A 26331-nucleotide genomic window follows, 5' to 3' on the forward strand; every position below is an offset into this window, starting at 1 on the left:
ATAATACAAGAGAAGGCACACTTGCTGAACTTCCTCCTCAAAACACAGCACCAAGATTTGTGAAAATCCCAGGCTCTAACTAGGGGTCCAGGCCAAGCCCAGAGCAGCTTCAGGAGCCCTGTGTCTCTGAACATAGGCATATGCATTTTTTTCTGGGGCAAGAATGCATAGCTTTTAGCAGATGCTCAGAGGGAGGAGTTTATCAAATCCAGTTCAGGGCTACTGATCCAGAGAACACCAGCCTCTCACATAACCAGAAGATGTCCTCTCTTCAAATGCACGTTCACCACTAAGCTCCTTGGCCCTCACAGCAACCCTGTGAAGTTGGAATTATGATCCCCTATTTCACAGATCAGGAAACTGAAGCCTCAAGGGAGCAGGCATAATCCTCTCGAGGCTGTGAAGAGAATCCAGGTCACCTGCCCTTGTTCTTCTGACTCCACCAAAGGCAAGAGAGTGTGACCCTAAAAAGCAGGGGCTCTGGGCTCACAAAGCCCTGTGATCCGATCGTGACTGACCCCCGACTGTGTGATATTGAATTTGGCCCTTCAACTCTCTGTTTCCTCCTATAAAATGGGGGCAATAATAATATCTCCCTCCTGGGTTTGTTGGGGAGATTAAGGGAGGTAACACATGCAAAACACTGGGCACAGTGCCAGGTACACAAATCCCTGAATGGGGCGAGGAAAGGGTCTGGGCCAAGGAGCCCCTCTTTCTACCTACGCAGCCTCAGGTCTCCATCCACAAGTGGAAAGGCTCCTCCTTGCCTGCCCCGGTGCTGGGGATCAGGGAGAGGAGGGGCAGAGGAGAATCTGCAGCAAAAATGAGAGTGCGGGCAGCAAGCTCGCAGCCCTAACTTCCTCTCCTTTTTATCTTTTGTTTAAAAAAGGCATGTTTCTGCATTCTCGTCCCGCGTGAGCCAGTGGCCACAGCCCAGCAGCCTTGGCAAAAGGAAGAGCCAGCCCACTCCTCCCACGGCCCTGAGCTGAGCAGGTGGCCAGTGGGTGGGTGGGTAGGAGCCTGGAAACAGGACAGGGCGGAAAAGGGGAGGAGGCCATGGTGCGGAGGGCAGGGTGGGAGGGAGTGACCAGGGGTCCCAAGAGGAAGGGATGAGGCCTGCATGTGAGGGCCCTACGTGAGTGGGGGATGTCCATGGGAGGTACTGGGAGTGCCTGTGACAGCGTTCCTGGGTGAATAGGGTTCAGGGGGTGTGTCTGCCCACAGGTGTGTGTCAGCAGCCCATCAGTGCCCTTGTGTATGTGAGGCCAAGAGGCTCTGGGTGTGACAAAGCACACGTGCATCACCCTGGGTAAGTACCCATGTTAGGAGAGGGTCACAGAATGTGGGCAGGGAGGGGTGTGTGTGTGAGATAGACAGTGGAGGGAAAAGGTCTCAGCTCTCAGCCCTGCTGGGAGGTCTTGGGCAGGGGTCTGGCCCAGAGTGGGCGTCAATTTCTTCATCTGCAACTTGGGGGGTGGGGTGGGCTTGGGGCTAAAAAGTACAGAGGCCTTTCCACCTTCAATATTCTGTACCGAGCTGTCCAACAGAACTTTCTAAGATGATGGAAATATTCTGTGTTGTCCATTGTGACAGGCACAAGCCTCCTATGGCTATAGAGCACTTGAAGTGTGGCTAGTAGGATTGAAGGACTGAATTTTTAATTTTATTTCGTTTAAATCATTATAAGTGGCTAGTGAACACCATATTGGATAGTGAGGTTTTATGTGGATCAGAACAGGCGCTCCTGAACCAGGCAAACCAGAGTTCAAATCGTGGTTCAGCCTCTTACCAGCAAGTTATTTAACCTTGGTAAGACTATTTCCTCCCTTGTAAAATGTAGGTAAGAATAGTACCCACCCTGAGCAGCTGTTTCAAGGATCCAGTGAGAGAGTAAGGTATGCAGTGGGTTTAGCCCAGTCCCCGGAGTGTAGTAAATGCTCAAGAAACAACATCTTGTATAGGCATCATGATCTCCGAAGTGATGAGAACAGCCAGCATCCTCAGAGGCAAAATGGACCTTGTCTGCCAAGCTCGGGGAAGAAGGAAGCCAGGACAGGTGTGGGGAGGCCACGGTGAGGGGGTGGGGTGCTCCCCAGGGCCCAGCAGCCTGCCCCTGGGTATGAGCAGGCAGGGAGGCCGCACCTGGTTCTCTGACTGACGGGTGGGGAGGGCGCCGTGATAGCGGGTCCGGTGCGGCTGAGAACGTGCGAACGTGCTAATGGGCCGTGAAAAGCAGGATTCACACTGTGGGATTGCTTCTCAGCTGCCTGGCAGGCAGCGCGTCCTGGGAGTTGCTGGCTGCCACCCACAGCGGGTTCATCACCCTCTCTGGCCTAAAACACCCCAGAATGCTGACATGGCAGCAGAGGCGGCACCAGGAACCTTAGATGGGGACTCAGAAGACCTGGGTCCTTGGCTGCCAGCCTGCTTATCCTTCCACTTGAGAAATGGAGATGAGGAGCCCCAGCCCCACTTCCTCCTGGGCCAGCTGTGAGAAGTCTCTGCTACGTAGTGATAAGAAGAGGTTCTTGATACCCAAGACTGGTTACTGCCAACTTCCCCTAAAGGAACCCTCCCCTCCTTTACGCCGGAGCCTCCCAGAGCCCAGGGCATATGCCTGTGGGTGTCAGCAGACAGGGACACTGCTAACGGGGCCTCAGTCACCGAACCCTCTCACCACTCTCCCCTCCTTGGGGGTCTGATTAGCAGGAGTCCTGACAATCTCTAGGGTCTTCCCTTCATCGGCTGCTTCCTCAAACACACCCAGGTCTCCCTCATTCTGCAAAAATAAACAACCTTCCTTCTCCCAAACTTAAAAAGTTGAATAAAAAGCAAGAGCGTTTCTCTCGACCCAGCAACCTGGGCCACTTCCTTCCTCCCTTCGTTGCTGCCAAACTTCCAGAACAAGTGTCCGACATCCACCGCCTCCTCTTCCCACCTCCCACACTCCATGAACCCACCACAATCTGGTTCCCACCCCCAGGCTCCCTGGAAGAAAAGTTGTGCCAGGCCCGTCCCCCCAGCCCCCCGCCAGCCCCGGCAGCCCCCACGAGGTCTGATCTGCCTTGATTGCCCCACTGACCACCCAGCTTTGAGACCTAGCTTTCCTCTTGTTTCTGGGTTGCCACACTCTCCCCGGAACCCCCGCCCCCCACTTGCTGACAGTGCTTTCACTTCTTCATCCCTCCTTCCCACAGCATCGATGCTCCCTGCTCTCTCTCCACCCATTCTTACCTCTTCCCCCTCCATCCCTTCTACCCAGGACCATTAGCTGGGATCTCTGGGGAGGCTCTGGGCGTTCATGAACACACCTAAAATTTTAACAAAATTATTCTGTGTCTGTGCATTGTTCTGGGCAGAGGATGCATATTTTTCATTAGCTTCACAAAGGATGCTCTGACACCCGTACCCCCAAAAATGATGAAAGCCACTGACTATCACTGAAATCTGCTTCTATACTGCCCGTCCTCTCTTCAGAATGCTAGTCCCAAATTTCTACCTACTCACCATCTTGCCTGGATGTTATGTGATAGGCACCTCTTAATCAAAGTCCAGTCTCCTCCCCGCAAATCTCCCCACTCTGGGTTAATATACCTAAACATTCTACCTCTCTGAGACAAGCTGGGGTGATTTCAGAAAGTTCCTGCCCGGGACTTCCCTGGCGGTCCAGTAGTAAGACTCTGTGCTCCTAATGCAGGGTGCACGGGTTCAATCCCTGGTTGGGGAACTAAGATCCCGCATGCCACATGGTGCATCACATGACAAAAAAAAAAAAAAAAAAAAAGGAACGTTCCTGCTCAAATGTATACAGACCTGTTATCTGTGAGAGGATTAGCTTCCAATACCTCTTGGTGGTCAGTAACTTACAGCCCAGGTTAGCTGATCTGATCACTTGGCAAAGAGCAAGCCCTGAGGGCATGGAACCCAGAGCAGATGGGGTTTGAATGTCTGGGGGAAGGGACAGAGCTGGGGCTGGCCACCGGAGCAGCTCCACCCCAGGGGTCAGAGTGTGGGCCACATGTGGCTACATCAGAAGCTGCAATAGTATCTTGCCATTGAGGTCCATTCTCTCCCCATTCTACAGATAAAGAAACTGAGGCCAAGACCTTGAACCCAGAACTCCTGACTCATCATCTTTTGCTCCTTCCAATACCCCATACTCTCGGATCAGAGGGCCCTAACTTGGGGTCCACAGATGGGTGTTAGGGTGGGGGGATCTGTGGGAAATAATATACAACATTCTGTGAGTTGGAGTGAGTGTGTGTTTTCAGGGGTGACTGTGGCTCATATGAGATTCTCTGAGGGCTCCTAGATTCCTCAAACAGTTAAAAATCTGGGATCAGATTTGTCCAGAAACGAAAGGAACATCTTGGTTTCCATAACACCCACCTCTACATACTTTAAGCAATTCCCTTCACTTTTGGGAGGGCCTCAGTTTACCCATCTGTGAAATCAACTGTTGATCATTTTTAAGCCCTCTCTTTATTTTTTTCGTTTGAAGCAATAGTATCATTTCTTAATAACAAACAAACAAAACACAGCTATGCAGGTCACCAGACGGCAAATAAAGCTGAGATGGTAGGGGCTGGCAGCTCAGGACCCCTTCCACTTGGTTTTCTCTCTCTTCTCCCCAGCTCAGCATGGCAGCTCTGCCCCAAACTCCGCAAACTAGCATTTGAGAGCCAGAAAATCCTAGGACCTTTTTCTGAAACCACACATTCCTCCCCAAGCCGCTACAGCCGCCCACTTCCAGACTCCAAAAGATCCTGCAGGGACACAGTGTCTTTGAGCTATATCCTGCACACCCCCCACAGGCCTGCCGTGCGCCAACCCAGCAGAAGTCTTGTGGGGGACACAGAAGGCCTGGGAACCAGAAGAGTCTCTTTGCTGCAGGGAACATTGAACCAACAGAAGTTCCAACATATTCCTTGTTTGGGCTATGCCTGGGTTTTCTTGAATGGGTTACAAAAAGGAAAATAAAAAATATATCCACAGGTGATGGTGTGATGAATTGGGAGATTGGGATTGACATATATACACTAATATGTATAAAATGGATAACTAATAAGAACCTGCTGTATAAAAAATATATATACATCCACAGAGCTTGGTGACAGGATCAGAGCAGGCAAAGCAGGAAAAAGGCTGAGGGTCTGCTTTCTCCCCTGGCTCCAAGGGCCTCCTGGCCTGGCTCCATCGACACGTACACAGCAAAGACTTTCAGAGCTTCAGAGAGAGAGGCTCCAAGGGGTAAAAAGGCAAGCACTGGGCTGGAAGGAGGCTGGAGCGCCCAAACCTCATGTGTCACTGGCTTGTGTGACCTCAGGCAAGGCCCTGACCCTCTCTGGGCCTAATTTCCCCGTCCCTAAGACAAGGGAGCACTCTTCATTTTGGTATTCTGTGCAGAACTGAGGCTATTCTGGCCCCTAAACCGTCTCCCATTTCGTGCTTGCAGCAAAGCATCTCACCAGGCGAGGACAGGGATGCAGGACAGGAGGGAACTGGAGGCACGGGGTGAGAAGAGGGCTGTGGAAGTGCATGCATATCTCTGCTAGCAGAGTGTTCACTATCTCCCAAGGCCATGTCCGTCTGGGCGGTAGAAGGGCAGTTCTGACCATTGGAAAGTTCTTCCTTACGTTGAGCTGAAATCCACCTCCTTGTTACTCTACACATTTGGTCCTGCTCTGCCCTCCAGGGCCATACAGAGCAGCCTTGTCTCATCTCTGGGGCCCCATGATGTCCCTGCAGAGATGAGGGGAGAGGACACACCCCCGAGGGGTCTTTTCTCCCTGCTAAATTCCCCCAGCTTCTTAGCCCTCTCTCACTTGATTTGGCTTCCAGACCTTGGCCACCCTGCCTAGGCCCCCTCTTCTAGACATTCTATAGGTTTTTAATACTCCTTTTAGTACCCAGGCATCCAAAAGTTGGAGGCAAGTTGAGCAGGCCTAAGAAGAGTAGGGCCACCAACCTCCCGGGGGCTGACATGCTCCATCAAAATACACACCTCAAAGCCTTTGCCTGTGCTGTTCCCACTCTGAGCAACACTATTCCACACTCTTCCCTCTGACTGACTCTTATTCAGCTTTCAGCTCCCCAGTGTCACCTCCTCAGGGGAGCCTTCCCTGATACGTCCCTCATTCCAACTAGTTGAGGTCTCTTTGCAGCTCATAGCCCCATTTTTGTGCTCACAGCCCTTAACCAGTTGCATTTAAATAATAATATCTGAAGTGATTTAATTAATGTCAGATTCTCACTAAACCATAAGCCCCAAAGGGACAGAGATGACATAAGTCTGGCATGTGGTATCTGCTGGGCTCAGCCTGGGGCTGGGAACAGAGTCTGTTGTCAGGAAATACTTGTTGAGTGGATGCAAGAGTCACAGACATGTTCCTCCTTTTATGTGATGCCAAGACACCAAGGCCGTCAGCGTTTTCCAGCACAGAAGGTCCCACCAGCCTTACAGGCCCACCTGACGCCTTGGTGGGCAGCTAAACCCCACGAGGACCTCGATCTAGTGCCTGGGCTGGGTCTCAGCAGGCTGTGACATGCTCAGGGGGCTGCACCAGGCTGGCCTGGGGAGGGAGGCTTCCTACTGTGCCAGAGAGAGGCTCGGAAGAGACCGTGACACGGGCAACATGCGTGCAGGAGGGGCGGACTATGGCCAAGGGACCAGCACAAAAAAGAGGGAAGCGGAGAGAAAGAAACAGAGACCAGAGAGACACAGGGAAGGATGAGAGGCAAGGGCAGAGGGAGAGAGAGACAGAGACAGAGAGACAGCCCAGAAGCCTAGCCAGCATCATCTTGCTCTCCCTGCACTGGGAGGTAAGACTCTTGCTGATGCCCTGTTGGAGCCAGTGTGTTTGTGTACTTGCACGTCCACATGCACCCGTGTGTGTGTGTGTGTGTGTGTGTGTGTGTGTGTGTGTTCGTGCACTAGCAACAGGATGCAGGCGCTGCATTCCAAGGCTCTGTCATCACCCCACTGAGAGGACCGGGGCCCAAGACTGCAGGGGTGCTGGCAGCAGTCACCGCACACTTGTGCAGGGAGGCGGGCAGGCGGGAGGGAAGCTCGGCAGTGTCAGTGTGTCTCAGGCTGTGTGGAGGCGGAGGCCTGCGGCATGCACCAGAACATGTGCGTGCCTTCCGCTCTGCTGGCTCAGAGGAGGAGGGAGGAAAGGCTGTCCCCTTCCCACCTGCCCCCCAACTTCTCATCCTTGGCCTCTGGCCCCTGCACACCATCTGGTCCCCTACCAGACCCTGCTTCTGCCTCTCCCTGTGGCCTTGGGCAAACCACCTCTCCCTGGGCGTTGGCTCCACCGTCGATGCTTGTGAGAGGCAGTGTCTATGGTCCTCCCAGCTCTGGTGTTCTGGAAGCCTGAAATTTCCCAAGGGTGCCTTCCACAGACGGAGGCTAAAGAGGGTAGCAACTCTAACGGCACATTTCAGCATCTGCAGAAGTGTTCTGATCCCCATTTCACAGATGGTAAAGCTGAGCTACACCAAGGACAAGGAATCCACCCAGGGTGGTGCCTCAAATTAGAAGTAGAATCATGACTGGACAATAAGTGACAGTTCAGAGTTCCCTCACCCACAAGGCCACACTCCTCTTCCCTGGAAGTGTTCCCCAGACAGGGCACCAGAAGCGGCCCCTCTCATCAACCCTCCCCCCACACGCAGGGTGCTGGAGACCCACACCCAAGCCTGAGAGCTGCCACCAGTCCGCTGAGCCCATCATTCCACCTTCTCAAGCCTCAGTCTCCTCATCTGTAAGATGGGCGAGTAAGTTCTCTGCCTCCCTCAGAGCTAATGGGTGGAGATGTGCCACACCGGCCCCAAAGTGTTGTGAAGGTGAGAGGTTATTAGAAGCAAAATAAAAGCACAATACCAGTCTTTGGTGGGGGGAGTACATCGATGCCCATGTGTTTTCTCCCTCTCCAATATTACACCATCGATCCTTCTCACAGCTCTGCCAGGGAAGGGCGGGATTGCTAAGCACATTTTGCAGATGTTAGAGCTTGTGTCGCAAGAGAGAACCTAAGCACCCAGGACCCTGGGCCCCCCCCACACACTCCACCCCCCAGCGCAGGGAGCTGCCTCTGGTCCCCAGTGTCCCCCACTGATCAGCCCAGCCTAAGCCCCATTCATGATACAAAGCCGTGGAGGTAAGAGGGGTTGGGGGCTCTGGAGCTAGCTCTCCCCCCTCCTTCGGGCAAACTTGCTGGCGCCTGCAGCCCCTCCCCTAGCCCCACCACCGCCCTTGAGTCAGTTTCAGACCCCTGTTTCTAGAGAGGAAAGAGTGGGTTGCAAGCTCTCCAGCCTCCCTCCCTCCTCCCCCACCCCTTTCTCAAGTAAAATCCCCTTCCGAGCCTCTTTCTGTGCAGCCCAGTGATTACACAGGCTGCAGGGCAATTCTGCCTCTCTAACTAACCTCTCCCGGGAGTGGGATCCAAAGCCCAGAGCATGTCAAAGGCTGGTGGAGGCACCCTCCTTCTCCACCTCTTGGAACCCAACCCTTTCCCCTGATCTTGGTCTTCGAGAAGGCTGAGTCTGCAGGGGAGCTCTGGTCCCACTCTGACCCTGCAGCTGGCGTCGCTGCAGCCTGCCTTCTGCCTCCAAACAAGCTTCTGTGCTCCTAAGGTCTGGGCTTCCATTTCTCTCTCCCATGGGAGGAAGGAGGATTGGGGTCAAGGGAGGAGGGAGTGAGCTAGTCTCCGGGTCCCAAGAGACAGCCCCACCTCAACCCTCCAGGGAAACTGGAATCAAGTTCCTGGCTTATGTGAATCATATGCTGCAGTGCGACCTTCGTCCAGCGGCATCAAGAGGCCCCAGGGCCCTGATTCCAGCCCACGCCCCCTCAACTGGCTGCCCACCAGGCGGGGGAGGAACTGCCAGCCCTACCAGGAGCTGCTCAAAGGCCTGCAGTCAGGAGCCAGGCCTCACTGGGCAGGGTGCCAGGAAGCCCTCGAGAGGCACGTGTCCTCCTCTCCAGCTGGGCAGCCAGGGCCCTTCAGAAGGAGGTCCAAAGACCCCCATGTCCCCTTGGAGGGCCAGCCCAGCTGCCTCAGGCAGTCACCGTGCCAGTGGTCTGAAGCGGGCTCCTAGAATGGGGGCTCGGTTTCTGGGTGGTAACAGCAGTGTCCCGGCTGACAGGGAACTTGGGTCACCAATTGAAGGATGGGCCCTGCAGGCACCTTCGTTGCTTATCCCAACAGAACAGGAGCTGTTGCATCCCTGCCAGCCTGGGGGGGTGAGGTGGGGGGCAGGGCTTGGTCAACCCCCTCTGCCAAGCCAGGAAAACTCCAGACAAAAGGTAAAGATGTGGCAGGTCAGCTTCAGCCTGTCCGTCTGAGGGCAACAATGACCCCAGTGTGCCAGGCTTGTCACCATGTCTTTATGAGAACCATCTCATTTCATCCTCCCAGCCCTTTTTACCTCCAGGTTACAGGTCAGGGGAAAGAGGTGCTATAGCCTGCCCAGTGTCACAGTGCTATGGGTGGTGAGGTCCAGACCCTGTGCCCTCTCTGGGCACTGCCACTTCCTGTCCCACTGGGCACTTGGACTGAAGCTGCACTCAGAGCACGAAAGCCCTGTCTCCTCAGTGATGCACCCAGGCCTTTTAGATCCAGGCATTAGAGGTGTAGAGCCTCATCTCCTTTTTTTTCCAATACAAGCATCCTGAACCTCAGGCCCATCCTTAGCCTTTCCGATGTCTTGCAAGTCCTGACATTGCCTGTACCATTTCGTAGGTTTGTGTATTTTTCTAGGGAAGGTAGACTTAGACTTTCATCAGATTCCTGGAGGAATATGTGACCTAAAAATGGTTAAGCGCACTGATGGTTGTGGAAGGAAAAGGTCTGAAATTGATCATATTAGGCCTGGCCATGCCTGCCACCCTCAGTTTTCCTGCCATGGCCACGAAAGGGCTCCCTGTCCCCTGAAATTCTGCCCGTGCCCCAATCCCTCCAAGCGCCCCGGCTCCGAGAAGGCTCACGCAGGCTCTCCTTGACAAGTCACCCCCACAGCACCCAGTCTTCATGATATCCATCTCCTCTTGGGGCAAAACATCACTTTTATTTTCACTTTGAGCGCCTGAGTCATGTCTCAACTCCATTTCACTGCACTCTGTGACGCAGTCCTCCCGAAACCGAGCCTTGCTTGCACCCTGAAAGGCAGCTCCCAGCTGATCAGGGAATCCTTGGTTCCGTGGATGCCAGAACCCAGCTGAGAAGGGGTCCCTGCACAAGTGCAGCAGACAGCCTCGGTCCTCCAGAGCAGCCCCAAACGTTTCGTTCCTGCTGTCCAGCCCCCAACATCCCCAGCACAAAAACACACTCAGAAAGACAGGAAGTCTGCAGACAGGAGTGAGCACACATCTGCACATGGGTGTGTGTCTGTATGAGGGAGCTGGTGTGTGCCTGTAGGTATCAGGATAGCCTGGTGTGCAAGTGTGTGAGTGTGTGTGTGTGTGTGTGCGGGCAGCCTACTTGTACACAGCCACAGGCCCACCTCCCACATATATGCAGACACCAGCCTGAGCTCACACATGCCTTCAACACCCACACTCCCACCCGAGCCCATGGGCCCAGGCCTCACACGCACACACATAAACCTTCCCGTGGGCATGCCCCCCTGTTCCTCTCAGATGTGCATGTCCAGACCTCACAGGAACACCAGTGAGCCTAAGTCCCACATGCGCATCCTTACACAGACATATATTTACGCACAGCTGATGTGCATACAGCTCTGACCAGCCATACATGTGTATACACAGTGACGCATGTACACACCTTTGTTCCCATGCAAACCAGCCAACGGACCTCCTTGTGCCACCTGCATCCACCCACCCCTGCAGGGCACACTTGCATTTTCAGGCCTTACACATGAAGCACACACCAGCACCTCCCTTCCGGTGCACACACACGTGAACATTTGCACACCTTTTCAGTGCATGCAAGTGTACCCCAGAGTCAGTTCTCAAGCAGCAACACACATCAAAGCACACCCCTGTGTGTGCACATTCAGACCTCACAGCAGCACATACCTGCTCACAGGGCCCCTCTCCCCTGCACTCCTGCTGCTACAGCAGGGACCACCCAGGGCATTGGAGCTGCTCTGCCCACGGGGCAAACTCTGCCTCTAAACTGTACCCCTACCATGGATCCATCCCCGGATCCTCCATAGACTTAGCTGGCGGTATCCAGGAATGCTTCCCTGACACTCCACAATCTATGGGGCTACCCCAAAGGGCTCTCCACCCCCCACATCCTCCCACCCTTCTCTCTACACCAGTCATCAGAGGCAGGAAATGAGCTCTGGGGCTGGCAAACTTTGCCAAGGGACCAGAGCTGGTGCACCTTCACATCACTAGCCCCTGAAACAGCAGTGTCCCCCCACTGCTCGCCTGATTGCCCCTCCCCTCCTCCCAACACCCAGGAAGCCTCACCAGTGGCTCCATTATTAACCCCTGCTGTACCGTTGCCCTCACCCCTGGCAGGAGCTGGCAAGGGGGAGGGGGGGCGGGGATGTTCTTACAGGGAGAAGTTGGCCACTCTGCACAGCTGCTATAGGTGCCTAAAGGCAGGAGGAACTACCCGGGAGGTGGTGAGCTCTCTGTCACCAGAAGTAACCAAGTTGAGGGAGATGGCCACCTCAAGAGAAACTCAACAGGGGATTCCAGTCTTAGACTCAGCTGACTGGGAAGATCCCTTCCTTTTTAATCCGGTTTCTAAGAATCTGTGTGTGCCCAGGTCATGTGCATTTGTGTGTGTATGTGTGTGTGTGTGTACACGCACAGACACTGCCATGCACTGTCAACCCTTCACCTCTACGCACACACTCGCCGGGCTGGCCTTGGCTCATCTTGGCAAACATGTCCGCACCTGGCTCTAGGCACTCTGCACATACAAGTGCCCCCAAACACATGCAGCCTTCCTCCCTGCGTGTGCACTAGAAGCACTGCGGGTGCACACCCCCACCCGTGACACTGACCCCCTGAGCCCTCCAGGACTCTCTGAGGTGCAACTCACTTGCCCAGTTCCTCGAAGAGCTGGTACTCTTCTGTGAAGCGGGTGCAGGTGATGGTGGCCATCCTGGCGCTGGGTGGGCAGGCGAGGCTTGGGGCTGGAGGACCAGGACTGGGGTGCTGCTGCTCTGCTTCCAGAACTAGGGGCCACTCGCCTGCCCGTGCTGCCAAGTGCAAACTGAGAACCGGCTTGACTGACGAGCCCGGGGCTTCTGAGCAGAGCACTGTGTCTGCTCACAGCCTCGCGAGTCTTCGTCAGCATTCAGGTCCCCATGGCAACCACCTCCGAAACGCCCTGTTCCCGTTGCCCCGGTAACTGCCTCCCCAACACCTGCCTGCCTTCCACTTCAAAACCTGCTACTGGACGCCCTGGCCCTACTGCACACAGTACTGCAGGCCTGTGTGGACCCGGGGGTGGGTGGACACAGCACCCCCGAGGTGATGGACCAACGGAGGGGTTGGAAGAGGGGAAGGAGAACAAACTTAGTCCACAAGTAATCTTCAGTCTTCCCACCTCCCCCATTTCCAACTGTGGGGCCCTTGTAACAGACAAGATGGGATTAAGTGGGGCAAAAAGGCAGTTGCCATGGTAACGGCCGGTGGGTGCCACATTCTGGGATGGTCCCCCGGAAAGACAGGATGCAGTTACCCTGGCAACTTCATCTCCTCTGGAGAGACAGGTATTGCCCCGTTGCCCTGGCAACAGCCAGGTTCTAAGGTTTACAGGGAAACGATGGCTAATTCATTGGGATCTCTCTCTCTCTCTCAGTGGATCACCGTAGTCTCTGTAACTATCTCTCTCCTCCCCTCTAATTTATTTATTTTTTTTGCCTCTTCCTCTGTCTTTCTTATTTTGCTCTCTCTCGCTGTTCTTTGCTACCTTGTCCATCACACTGGGACTCTAGCTAGGGGGAAGTGCAGAGGAGCTATCAGGATTCTGGAGGGAACATTCCTGGCTGCCTGCTCACCCCAACCTCTCTCAGCTATGACAATTGGTCCCCTCCTGAGGTCTCTTCCATAACCACTCCCTTACCCCAGGCCGCCAGAGGGGCCATGGAGATCTGGTCTCCTGGGGCTCATGTCCCAGTTTCTGCTTGTGCTTCAAGTCAAGGTGAAAGAGGTGGAGGCGGCAGTGGGGAGGGGAGCATGGCCTGGCTTGGAGGGGAGCGGCCGTGGACCTGCCCTAAAATCCTCATTCCCAAATTTTGTGGGCACTTTCCTGGCCAACTTCAACTCTTCAGGGCAATAACCATATCTATGGCCCCAAGATCTCACCCCAAGGCCCGGTGGGTTAAGAAGGAAAAGGACTGGCATTTAAAGATCTGAATTCAATTCCAGTCCTAACATGTATTAACTGTGTGACGCTGAGAAAGTCACAGCCCCTCTCTGAGCCTCTAGCTCCTTTTCTACAAAACAGAACAAAGTTGCCACTGCAGAGGAAGGCTGTGAAGATAGAGCAGGCTGAGGGCTGCAGAGGCCTTTGGGGAGTATGTAACTATGAGGCCTCTTTTTAGTTTCTAGAAGAGGAAAAGGAAGGTCTAAAGTGAGACCATGACCACCCCCATCGCTCTAGCTTGAACTCAGAATCTCAGACCCTCACACCCACCTCCTCCATTCAAGCTCACTTCACGGCCCACCAGGCTGAGGTCTCATGCCAGCACTTGCCCACAATGAGCACAGGATAAAAGGATCCAGGATCCAAACCCTCTGGGTTTCTAACCCACCCATTCTGAACCTCCAAATTGCCTTACTGGTCACCTCACTTGCTGGACACATTGTCTGCTTGTTGGTCATCCCCAACCCCAGCAGATCCCTGACTCACTACCCTAGGTCCAGGAGCCCCTGGAGAAATCTGGGTACCCCCCCTCAAAATTCTGCCCCTCTTCCTGAGAATTGGGAGTGGGAGAGAATGATGGAGTTGACTCTGATGCAGCCACTTCTTCCCAGGAGAGAAACAGGAGGGAGGCAGAGGGGAAGGAGGGGAGGAGAGCCAGGGAGGAGGGAGTAATGGCTTAGCCACTAATTGCACCATTACCACCTTCAGAAAAAGGAAAAACCACTCAGTTTTGTTTCTGCGCACAATATGCTTCCTGCTTCTGCCACCAACGTTGCAATTCAGAGGCAGAGAAGAAAGGCCTTTGCTCGGGGGCTGCACGGCCGGTGGGCAGCGGGCAGGGCACAGAATACCGCTAGAGGCAAATGCGCGCAACTGGAGGAAGAGCTGCACCGCCACCTCCGTGTCCCAGACCCCCTAGCCTGTCCCCAGGAGGGGATGGCTACCACACATGAAAGCACTGGAACAGTCCTCAGTCACCACTGAGGGCACTTGCATCATTGCCCAGAGGAGAGGAGAGGCAGCGTTCTGCAGTGGTTAGAGTGACTCCATGACCTATAGGCTGTGTGATTTGGGATGGGTATCCTAGCTTCCCTGTGTCTCGATTTCTTAATCTGCAAAATAGAGTAAAACATTCCCTAGCTCCAGGGCTGTTCTCAGGATTAAATGTGATGAGCACAGTGTCTGACACACTGTAAATGCTCAATAGATGGGAAATTATTCTTATTAAGGGACTCAAAAGTCCCTCCGTCTTCACACTGCTCTCTCTGAATCATGAAAGTACACATCGCTATCTTCAAGTCCCAGCACTTTGGGTACCATTCTCTGAGTCCCCACTGGAGTTAAGCTCATGGTTTGAACATCACCTTGCCCTGGCCTGGTTTGCAGAATTCCCATAGAACAAAGGACTGGGGCTAGAAGGCAGGGATCACAAGGCCTCCAGCTTGTCAGGTGTCAACCTAATGGTGCTTTAGAAATTAACAAATAAGACAAAAGGCAACTGTGCCCTGAGGCTGTATTAACGGGAATCTAACATTCTGAATAAAGGAGGTGATAGTCCTGCTTGGCTTGGAGCTGGCCTGATCCTCTCCCCTCTCCTCACCCCTCCTTTCCTTCCCTTGAGCTCTTCCTTCTCAGGTGTCCCTATCCTTCCTATTCCTTTTCATCCTCTTTCTTGTTTCTATCTCCCTTCCTCTCTTTCTCTCAGTCTCAGTCATCCTTCTCTCCCTCCCGGTGCTGGCCTGGATCCTGTGCACACGGTCCTGGAGGGATGGACAGGACCCAGGCTGTAGGATCCTGATGGTGCCGAGATGCCTGGAGAGGACGGAGAGGGAGGAAGAGAAGGGAGAAGAGGAAAAGGTCTCCTTGGCAACTCTCTTATACACACACACACACACACACACACACACACACACACACACACCCTTCCGAACCTTCGAGAGCCTAGCACAGGGCTGTGGGCACTGCCTCAGACAGGCACCCCCAACCTGACTGTACTGTTGCCCTGCCAAGGAGGCACAACTGCTAATTCACTGTCTCCCCTGAGCCCGAGAAGCTGGCAGCTGTGCCCGGTGGCAGCGGGCAGCAAGGAGCCAGCCCTGCCTCGGTGGCGCTGAGAGCACGAGCCGCTGATTGCAGCAGGGGGACTGTTCCTGCCAGACTCCCCACTTCCCAGGGAAGTGGCAGCAGGAGAGCCAGCACGTGTGCCCCCAGCTGCAACTTGCGTGCGGTACTCAAGAGCAGGCCTGCCTGCCACAGGCTGGTGGCCAGGGGTGGGAGCCCTGGAGGGCACTGAGCTTGGCTCTGACACGCTAGGACAGGGAACCGGAACACAGGCTGTACCCCAAGGAGCTGGAGAGGGACAAACGGGGACCAGGGCCAAGTTCCTGGGCCACAGCAGGGGGTGACACCCGACTCAAATCCCACCTTGCACAGCCTCCACGTGTGCTCACACACACACGCCCGAGTGCCTCAGGGTCCCGCAGGGCCTGGGTAGGCACCACAGAAAACGTGCCATCTGCACGGTCCCCAAGAGGCCTGTCCCATTAAGGGCAGTGAGCATGGGGGCAGAATCGGTGGAAAGTGGGCCAAGAGAGAAATGATTCTGCAGAGGGTCTAGGTGGAGAGCGATTTGGTTCATTACTTGCAGTAAGTCATGCCAGCTTTGCACTCAGAAGGGAGAGGAGCCAGGGGTCAGGGAGAAGCTCAGTCCCCTGAGGTGTCCCACATATGTGGCACTCCTTGCAGGGGAGAGGGACACAGGGAGCCAAGGGACAGAGAACCACAGCTACTGGGTCCATGTCTGCACAGCACAACCTGCAGCTCAAGGACCCAAGTTCAAGTCCTGCCATTGGCTGTCAGTGTTGATGGCAGGTCTTTTTCCCAGCAGGGCCTCCATTCCTTCCTGAGAAATGTAAAGACAAGATGTTCCTTCACTGACTCCAAGGACGTGAAAAACAGTTCTTTCCACTTTAGAGCCAAGCCCTGTGCTAAGCACTTTACATATTGCACTATTTATACCTCACAACAAATGTCCATGAGAGAGGTACAATCATCACCCGTTTTGCAGAGATGTGGCGGGACTTAACCAATATAAGGTTTGTTTGACTTCAGCACCCTGCCTTGTGTTCCTTGGACTCCACTAGTTCCAGAAGGGCCCTGAGGCGGCCCAGGCCGCTTACATACAGGGGACTGAGGCCCAGAGAGAGGAAGCTGCCCTCCTGCAGTCGCACAAGTCCAGGACAGTCAGGACGACAAGCCAGAATGCCTGACTCCCCCAGCAGTGCTCCTTCCCTTCCCTGCCCCGCTCTTTCCTGCACTCAGGGCTACCTGCCTAGGTCCCAAGGTACCCAAAGGCACCAATCAGGAAGAGGAAATAGTGCCAAGGCCCAGGGTGGGGCCCAGAGCCCTGCTCCTCCAGCCAGGTTAGGGCTCTCTCCTGGCTCCTAGGGGACTGGTTATCCCTGCCCAGGGCTCCACAGACAGGGCCCAACTCCGACGGGGCCGCCCCGGCTCTAACCCATCTGTGGCAGATCTGCTGTCATCTGGTCCAGCCAAGGGGGAAAGAGGGGGCCTGTCTGGCATCTCCAGGCTCCACTCCCCTAAGGGGCCAGAGCTGCCTCTGGCCTTCCCTTCCTTCCGTCCCTCCTCACCATAGGTGGTGCAAGCATCTGCCTGGAGATGCCATTCAAGGGCCTGACACAGAGTTCAGACCCAGGTGCACTGGCTGGGGGGAAGGCAGGAGCCAGAGGGGGCGGGAAGAAGGGGGTCGGGGGCCATGCTGATTGCTGGGCAGAGCAGAAGCCACAGCAAGCAGGCTGAGCCTCTGATCACAGTGCCCTGAGCCCTGAGTTGCTCCTCATCCTGAGCAACAAATCCCAGGCCCCGGCCAGCTGCCGGTGCCCCAGTTAGGCAGGCTTGGGGACTGCTGGGCTGTGGACGGGGTTACAGGCTGAAGCTTGAGTGGGGCTCCTGGGCTGTTAGCTGGGCTCTGGGTTAGGCAGGACTCTGAGGCAGATGAGCTCTAGGCTGGGTTTAAGATAAGATCAAGCCTCCTTCTCAGGGCACGGGGAGCAGGCACCAGCCCCTAGCCCCCAGCCCCAGCTGGACTCTCCATGTTTGGGGCCAGATTGGCCACAGGGGGTAGGCCTTGGTGCCTAGAGAAGAGGAGAAATTGGCCTTTTATGGTCCTGCACTTGTGGTCCCAAAAGGCAGAGACCCAGGAAGAGAAGCAGGGCTGGAGCTGGAGGCTGAGCCACCTTGGGCCGGGCCAACTCGGCAGACACGGGAGAGGCCCCCACTCAACTGGTGTAAGCCTGGAGCGGCAGGGGAGCCCTGAATCCATGCCACTCTGGAATGGGCCAGCCCACGCAGCTGGGACAAGGACCCGGCAGAGCCGGAATATCTTGGGTCGTGGGCAGACCATGGATAACCCATCCCTGGGGTATGCCAGACCTGGGACTTCAGAGCTTCCCTCCAGAGCAGGCAGAAGAACTGGGGGTAGCCGGAACCCAGAGGCCCCAGCTGGTCCTGCCCCTGCCCCATCATGACCCAGGCATCAACATCCTGGAGACAGAGAAGGGTTCCAGTTGGGGGAGGCCGTAAGAGGTAAAGAGAGCAGGGCTGGGAGGAAGGGCCTCAGGACATGGACGGTCACCTCCACCACGCAGCCCCAGGCCGGCCCCTCCCTCCTGGGCTCAGCAACCTCTGCAGTAGGGATGCAGCTCTGTAACCCATTCTTGAAGGCCCCTCACTGCACCGCACCCACCCCACCCGTCCCGCTCATCCACATGCTGACGAGTCCTAACAGGCCTCCTTTGCCAGAGACAAAAATAACTATTTTCAAAATTCACAGCAGGGCTTTCGCCTACACACACTGCACCGACTGGAAGCTGAAGGGAGATATGCAGAACGCGGTGTGCGGATAGAGGCCCGCTACACAGCCAGCGAGCCCCGAGACCCCCATGCTTCTTCTCCCCACCGCCCAGCCCGTGTCCCCCAACACTCACACACCTAGGGGTGCCCAGAACACCTAGGGGGAGGGCTCTCAGTTTGTCCACTGTACACAGGGACAGTGAGGCCCGGAGCGGGCCTGAGATTTGCCGAGGCCCCACAGTGGCTCTGTGACCAGGTCCCACACGTTCTGCCTCCTGGCCAGGGCGCCCACCTCCTCTCCCATTCCCTGGACCAACAGTGAGCTCACGCCTGGCCCAGGACGCACGTGCACACACCCACATGAGCACTGCAGCCCTTGCTTCTGTGTTATTGCGTTTTAATCAAGTTCACGGGTTCCTCCACAACCCTTACCTCGGCCAGTCCTCTACAGGCCTGTGAGGTAGGCAGAGCCAGGGCTAGCACTCCCATTGCAGGTGGGGAAATCGAGGCCCAGGGGAAAAGGACTGGGCCGAAGGTCAGAGTAGAACCCAGATGTCCTGATTGTTGGTGCCCGGCTCTTTTCACAGCTTGATCCTGCAGGAGCTAACAGCCATGCCCAGTCCTCCCCTCCCCTCCCAGGAAGAGGAGCTCACCACCACTGCTCCCACCACTAGTCTGTTCCCAGGACTAGCCCAGGCCACATGAAGATCCAGGAAGGTCACCCCCGGGTCCCTGCACCTCCACCCTCAGCACTCAGGGGATCCCTTCAGAGAGCAGCCACATCACCACGCCTCAGCTGGGGTCCAGGCCTGGAGCTGCCTCCAGGTGGTCCCTCACCCAAGAAGTACCACAGAGGTCCAGGGTTCAAGAGCAAGGCCTTAAGTGAGCCAGGAGGTGACAAAGTTGATGGGAACTCCACCACAGCCCCAGGCACCAGGTCCACACCACAGAGCGACAAAGCTATTAGAGCTCATTCTCCAGATGAGGAAACTGAGGCCCAGAGAGCTCATGCAGGTCACTCGAGGTCACAGGGCAAGTCAATGGAGAGGTGGGACTGGGACCCAGAGATCCCAGTCTAGTTTATTCTCTCCCGACTCCTAAACCAAGCTCCCCAGCCTTCAACTGAGGAGCCCTACACCCTCCATTTCCCTGCAGATGAGGACTTGACCTGGGGCCCCTCGCTGGTGAGGACCAGGGCCAGGCTTGCGTGGGGAAGGATCATCAGATCCGGTGGGACATTAGTCTGGTGTTGAGTTTACGGAAAAAGGATCGCAGCTTGCAAATCTTGCATTTTTTCTTACGGTGCCCTCGGGAAAGGCTTCGAGCCCTGCCTTCCTCCTCTTCTTCATCTTCTTCCTCATCGCTGGCCCAGGGCCCCCAAGCACCCCCATTAAAGTCAGGATGGGCTCGGGGATTCTCAGCCGGGTAGCGCACGGGGATGGCTGTGCGATTATAGTCCACCAAGCGGGCCAGCAGGGCGCGGACCACATCCGGCCGCTGCCCAGCGAGGTCCTCCCGTTCGTAGGGGTCAGCACTGATGTTGAAGAGCCACACAGCCTGGCGGGCGCTGGCCATCCGCTCCAGGTTCCACCAGCTGCCAGGGAAGGCAGCCAGTGTCTGGGGTGGGATCCAATCGCCATAGCCCGGATCTCCCGTCAGCAGCTTCCACTCGCCCACGCGGATGGCGGCCTGCACAGCAGTGTTCCAGATGCCGAAGCCACCCTCCAAGGAGCCATGCCGCGCGTGGTTGTAGAGCGGGTCAATGTTGTGCAGGATCTCCGTGCGTGGCGAGGCCCGGCCCTCGCTGATGGCTGGCCACACATCATAGCCGTCCAGCCCATCGGCCGCCGAGGCGGTGCCACCTGCCAGACCCACCAGGGTCGGGTACCAGTCAGTGATGTGCACCAGTGCCCGGCTTGTCCATCGCTTTCGCTTGAGCAGGGGGCTGTGGACGAAGCCCAGGCCCCGCACGCCCCCTTCCCAGTAAGTGCCCTTGCGTCCTCGCAGCGGCCAGTTGCTGCCCCCCGAGAAGGTCTGGCCACCATTGTCACTGGAGAAGATGATGACACTGTTGTCATAGAAACCATAGCGCTTGAGGGCCCAGGTGATATTGCGCACGGCCTCATCCATGCAGGTCACCATGGCCGCATACTTCCGCCGGGCCACGTTGCCCATGGTGCGGTAGCGGTACAGGTACTGGCGAGGGGACTGCAGGGGTGTGTGGACCGCCTGGAAGGCCACATAGAGGAAGAGGGGCCGCTGGGGGCTGTGGCTGGCTAGGATGTGGCTGACGCGCTGGGCATAGAGCAGAGTGGAGTACTGGCCGCTGAGCCCCCAGGCCACACTCTCGCCCTCGTGCAGGTCAAAGCCGCACACCCCCGGGCCGTCGCAGTTGTCATAGGTGTAGTAGTCCACGTTGCCTGTGAGCGAGCCCAGGAAGGTGTCAAAGCCCCGGCGGGTGGGCAGGCACTCCTTCCGGTAGAAGCCCAGGTGCCACTTGCCCACCATGTGGGTAGAGTAACCCAGCTCCTGCAGCTTCTGGGGCAGTGTTACCTGGTCCAGGGGCAGGCAGTTGGGCTGCCGAGGACGGATGATGGAATGCTGCAGTCCTGTGTGGATCTGGTATCTGGTGGGAAGAGGGGAGGACACAGAAGGCACCAGTGAGCCAGGAACCACTGCTCTGGCCACCCAACCCCCAACACTCACCCTGAGGTAGGCTCTGATCCAAGCGCTACCAGTAAGCAAAGTAACAGTAACCAGTAGGTGTTATCAAATGTGCCAAGCACTTCAAATGCATTATCTCATTGAATCCTCGAAATCAACTGAAGCAGGTATCATTGTCATCTTACAGATGAGGAGGAGAAAGCTCAGAATGGTTAAGCCACCCGCGCAGTATCACACAGCTAGGAAGTTGGGGAGTTAAGAGTTGAACCCAGGCTAATCACGACAACAACAGTAATAAAAGCTGACACCAAGCACTTGCTGTATGCTCAGCATTATGCTAAGCCCTTTATAGGAATTATCTCACTAAATCCTCACCGTAACCTAGGGGGTGCCTATCATTATCATTATTCCCATCTCCCATATAAGAAAACTGAGGCTCAGTAAATTAAGTCATTTGTCCAGTGATTCACACAATTAGTAATTGGAGTTGGGATTTGTATCCCCAACAGTCTGACTCCAGGTTTCAGAGTCCTACACTCTGGGGGCCTAGAGCAAGTCTTCCACTCCCAAGAAAACTCCTATTCACTCTTAAACGCCCAGCCCAAATGCTACCCTCACTGTAAAGTTTCTCAGTTTCTCACTCAAAGAATGAGTCACTTTTGCTTCTGGGTTCCCACAGCATTTAGTACAAATCTTCATTGGTCCAACTTGGCCATAGGATTCTACTCAGTCATCTGTACATGCTCTTGGGCCCGATGATATTTAATGAGACTGTCCCTTACTCTTCCTTGTATTCCTAGCATTCAGGTGATGTTTCAAGGACACTCAATTACAAAATGAATGAATGAAGAATGGCCCTCAAAGGATTTTAGAGCCAGAAGGGACCCAAGTCATTTTCTAGTTTATTCACCTCAACTTAAAAAGAAACTAAGGTCCAGAGGAGGGGAAAGACCTTGCCCAAGGTCACTCAGTGGTCAGGAGCAGAGCCAGGACCTGAACATAAATCCAATCAGAGTCCAAGCACAGACCCTCTTCTGGCAAACTAGGCTGCCACTTCTCTTTCCCCACGGGGGCCTCAGTTTGTCACGTGTAGGAGTGAGTTGGTTGGAATGGGACACCTCTAAAAACCTTCCAGTTCCCACATTTTATGAGACCAGTTCTCATGTGCCTGCCCACAAGTTTATGTGGCCCCTAGATCCAGGTCACTCACACAGGCTAACACCCTGAGGCAGGAGCAAATGGTTAACAGAACTCTGCATTCCTCGTTTATTCATTCATATCCCATTCCTTCTGTGGTCAAAGCACCCATGTGATCTGCTTAGGGTGTCTTGCCTTTACTCAAGTCTTACAAGTCCCAAACTAAATAAGAAGCCTGGAACTTCACACGTGTATTAGAACCCCACACGTTTTTCTCACTCCCGGGCATCAAAGTCAAGCCCAGACCTAAATTCCTGACAACTTTAAGCCAGGCACTGGGGTGGGTTTTTCTGTTTTGGTTTCCTTATCTTAAAGCTGTTTTGCTGGGCTTCCCTGGTGGCACAGTGGTTAAGAATCCGCCTGCCAATGCAGGGGACATGGGTTCGAGCTCTTGTCCGGGAAGATCCCACATGCCGCGGGGCAACGAAGCCCGTGCGCCACAACTACTGAGCCTGCACTCTAGAGCCCGTGAGCCACAACTACTGAGCCTACATGCCACAACTACTGAAGCCCCCACGCCTAGAGCCTGTGCTCCGCAACAAGAGAAGCTACCGCAATGAGAAGCCCGCGCACTGCAACGAAGAGTAGCCCTCGCTCACCGCAACCACAGAAAGCCCGCGCGCAGCAATGAAGACCCAACGCAGCCAAAAAATAAAATAATTAAATTTAAAAAAAAAAAGAGTTGGAGCCTGTTGGCCCCGCTGCTTCACTGCTGGGGTGAGTTGAATTGTGTCCCTCTCCAAAAGTGACCGCAAAAAAAAAAAAGCTGTTTTGGTTGTTAGCTATCATTAGCTACTACTGCCATTTATTTATTTATTTATTTATGGCTGTGTTGGGTCTTCGTTGCTGTGCTCGGGCTTTCTCTAGTTGTGGCGAGCGGGGGCTACTCTTCGTTGCGGTGTGCGGGCTTCTCATTGTGGTGGCTTCTCTTGTTGCGGAACACAGGCTCTAGGCAGGAGGGCCTCAGTAGTTGTGGCACACGGGCTCAGTAGTTGTGGCTCGCCGGCTCTAGAGTGCAGACGCAGTAGTTGTGGCGCATGGGCTTAGTTGTGGAATCTTCCCGGACCAGGGCTCGAACCCGTGTCCCCTGCATTGGCAGGCGGATTCTTAACCACTGCGCCACCAGGGAAGTCCCATTACTGCCATTTTTAACACTATATGCCGCACACACTATTTCACTTACTTTGCATAAGAAACCTACAGTGAAGACTGTTATTAGCTCCATTCTACAGGTGATGAAACTGAGACTCCCAAAAGTGCAGCAACGGGCCCAAGTTCAGACAGCTGGCAAGCAGTGGAGCTGAGCCTTGAGCCCAGGTCTCTGCGACTCATTCTCAAAATCTCTCAGTGACGTGGCCTCTGCAGACCTCAGTCAAGCTAATGAACGATCAGATTTGATACAGGAAGTACCCTAGGCCCCTGAGTCACAGCGAGCCTCTCTTCATAGGGGCTGGGCACCATGGAACACTGGTTCCTAAAGTGGGTGGGCCAGCTAAGTCACCGCAGCCTGTCTGCAAGTGAGTAACGCAGGAAACTGTCTCTCTCCGGCTTTACCGAACACGACTGGATGCACTAACAAATACTAATGAGAGTAATCAGCATCAGTCAGATGGAGCCAGCTGCAGGGGGCGGAGGGCAGACGCTGCCCAGCCACGCTCAGCTAACTTTGCATATTGCGGGAGGGCGGTGCTGGGGGGGCTGGAACGCCGCCCTGCATGCTGTTCGTTCCCCTGCTTAAACCAGAAGTCATCTCGCGGAGAGAAATGCAAACATGTGCACAGCTCTCAGGAATGCAGATTCCTCCTCCCTCTTCTGGAGGTTGGTCAACACTTGGTCTTTACCATCGGCCCCCATCCCTCAACACTTACACTGGTGTCTCTTCCTCTTTCCTGTTCTCTTTCCCAGTTCCTAGAGCTCAATGCTGAGCAGCAGACGGAAGAAAGAAAAGGCATCCCTTTTGACTCCCAGCTCCAGGGCCCCTCTAAAGCACCTGGCCTCTCAGTCCTCTCTCCTACAGACCCCGAAGTTTGGCACAGGCATCGAGTTTGGCCCTCCCTGATTCTGTGCCTCAGCTTCTCCCATCCAGGAAACAGGGAGACTACGGCTCTGGTTTCTGAGATCACACTAGTGGCTTTTGGGTAGAACTTGGGAGAAAGCACGCCCCATCCAAGGATTAGCTTCAGCCGTGCCAAAGGATTTTCTCCGAAGTGGCCAGCGTTTTGCCTTCTACACACACCCGCCCCCCCCTCCGCCTCCTGTTTCCCTGCTCTTTTAATCCTGTAATCCTACCACCTTGCCTGTGGACAACTCCTTATGGAGAAAGCAGCATGTCTCCTTGGGGCCCCCAGCCAACTTGGGAGGATTTTGCAGATGAAAAAACAGAGGCTTTGAGAAATAAAGTGACTAGCCTAAGTCTACATAGGTCACTGCATCCTGTGTGTGTCTTTCTCCTCCACCTATCAACTCCTTGGTTTCCTCCCAATGTTGTCATCAAACAATTTGGGGACCCTAATCCCTCCAGTGACATAGAGGCTGCCATTTATTGATAGCCAAGCAGGCTATATGCAACTGGTTTCATCCTCACCACTCCTTTTCAAGATTTAAAACTGTTCACCCCATTTTATGGACAGGAAAACTGAGGCTTGGAGGAGTTAAGTGATTTGCTCAGAGTCTCAGGGTGTGTAAATAGAAGCAGCACTCAAAGCTAAATGTCAGAGGCTGCCATGTCCCTCTAACAAAGAGATGACCAGATGTCTCCTTCACATGGTGTGGAGTTTGAATGTCCTAGAACATCAGAGGGAGAAGACCCCAAAGATGATCCAACCCATTCAGCGTACAGTAGGGAAACTGAGGCCCATAAAGGGCAAAGGACTTACTAATGATCACAGCCAATTGAGGACAGAACTGGCTGTGAGCCCGAGCTTCCCAGTGGGGGTAATGTCGGTACAAGTGAAACCTACAGCTGGGTTTATTTGGGGCCTGGACCACCAGCATCAGTGGCTTGGGCCATGCCTACCTGCCCGTGAGAAGTTGGCTCCGCGAAGGCGTGCAGATGGGCTGGATATAATAATTCTCCAACTTGACACCCTCGGCTGCCAGCCGGTCCAACGTAGGGGTTTCGATATCTGAGCCATGGTAGCCCACGTCGTGGTAGCCCTGGTCGTCGGTGAGGATGAAGATGATGTGGGGAGGCTGGCGTGGAGCGGCCGAGGGCTGCTCGCCGGCCTCCGCGGGCGCGTCAGCCACTAGGCTCGGCTTGGCCCAGTCCCAGGACAGGTAGCCGAAGCTGAGCAGGCTGACCAGAGAGAAGCCGGTGAGGGCGTGCATCGCCATGCCGGCCCGTGCGTCCCGGCGCGCAGGGCTCCCAGGGCCTCACCGCCTCGCGCGCCCAGGGCGCACGGCCCGCACGCCCTCCGGCCAGCCCACCCGGACACCGCGAGAGCGCTCAGCGTCCCCAGGGGAGGCCCAGCGGCCAGTCCGGGACGGGCTGGACTATGAGGCCGGACCTGCGCGGCCGCAGCGGAGCGCTCTGGGGAGGTCAGGCCCGCGCCGAGCTGCCTCCCGCTGCCTGAGCGCCAGCTCTGCGCCGCCCGTGCTCCCTCTCCCCCAGTTCAGCCAGGCCAGCCTGAGACTTGGTGTGGCGGCTTCCAAAAAGTGCTCTCCACCATCCTCTGACTCCCCTCTTCCTTCTACCCCTCGATTTCTCCCGTCTCCTAATTTCTCTCGCCTCTGCTTTCTCTTTCTCCTCCTCCCGACCCTCCAGCCCCTGGCCCAGCCTCTCGCCCCGCCCTGAGTCCCCAGAACTGTCGGCTCCGTAGGGTGGTGGGCAGGACCCCAGCGGGGAAGGGGGAGGAAGCACGGGCTGGGCGGGTCTGTGGGGGACAACGCGGGAGAGAATGCGAAAAAGTTGTAACATCTGCCGGAGCCGAGCCCCAGGTAGAGGGGCGGGGCGTCCAGCGGCGGCTCCGCCCCCGGGCGGGAAGCCCGGGTCGGCTGGGCCCTCTGGCTCCAGCCTCCGCCCTGGCCCAGACTGGGGAAAGGAGGGAGAGGGCTGCTCGGAATTCGATGGAACAGCTCTGGAATGGCCCGGTCGGACATTCCTCGATCATGGAGTCTTAGCTTCTCTGAGTGCCAGTCCTGGAAGGGAGGCGCATAATTTTCTATGCCAAGCCGGTCATTCTACAGCTGGTGAAACTGAGGCCCTGAGATGGCTGGGAACTCGTCTAAATCACGAGCAAGT

At 55.4% G+C, this 26331-nt stretch overlaps 2 protein-coding genes across 3 annotated transcripts in view; both read right to left on the bottom strand.

Moving 5' to 3' along the window:
* The window catches only part of CAMK2A (calcium/calmodulin dependent protein kinase II alpha), a 71606-nt gene extending 52477 nt beyond the window's left edge, over nucleotides 1-19129 (bottom strand). For both annotated transcript variants that reach the window (XM_082380133.1, XM_082380132.1), the window contains exon 1: nucleotides 12027-19129. In XM_082380133.1, coding sequence (XP_082236259.1) covers nucleotides 12027-12088 — 62 coding nt within the window. In that variant the 5' untranslated portion in view covers nucleotides 12089-19129. The remainder of the gene's footprint in view (nucleotides 1-12026) is intronic.
* Nucleotides 19130-19273: 144 nt separating this feature from the next.
* On the bottom strand, nucleotides 19274-25982 carry ARSI (arylsulfatase family member I). The gene is made up of 2 exons (XM_082380131.1): nucleotides 25108-25982; nucleotides 19274-20856 (listed from the first exon to the last, which is right to left on the bottom strand). Exons 1-2 carry the CDS (start codon nucleotides 25422-25424, stop codon nucleotides 19452-19454), a joined length of 1722 nt encoding a protein of 573 aa, XP_082236257.1. The 5' UTR covers nucleotides 25425-25982; the 3' UTR covers nucleotides 19274-19451.
* Between the last annotated feature and the right edge of the window lie 349 nt (nucleotides 25983-26331).

This window comes from Balaenoptera borealis, assembly GCF_965194805.1.
Source record: "Balaenoptera borealis genome assembly, chromosome: 2".
NCBI lineage: Eukaryota > Metazoa > Chordata > Mammalia > Artiodactyla > Balaenopteridae > Balaenoptera > Balaenoptera borealis.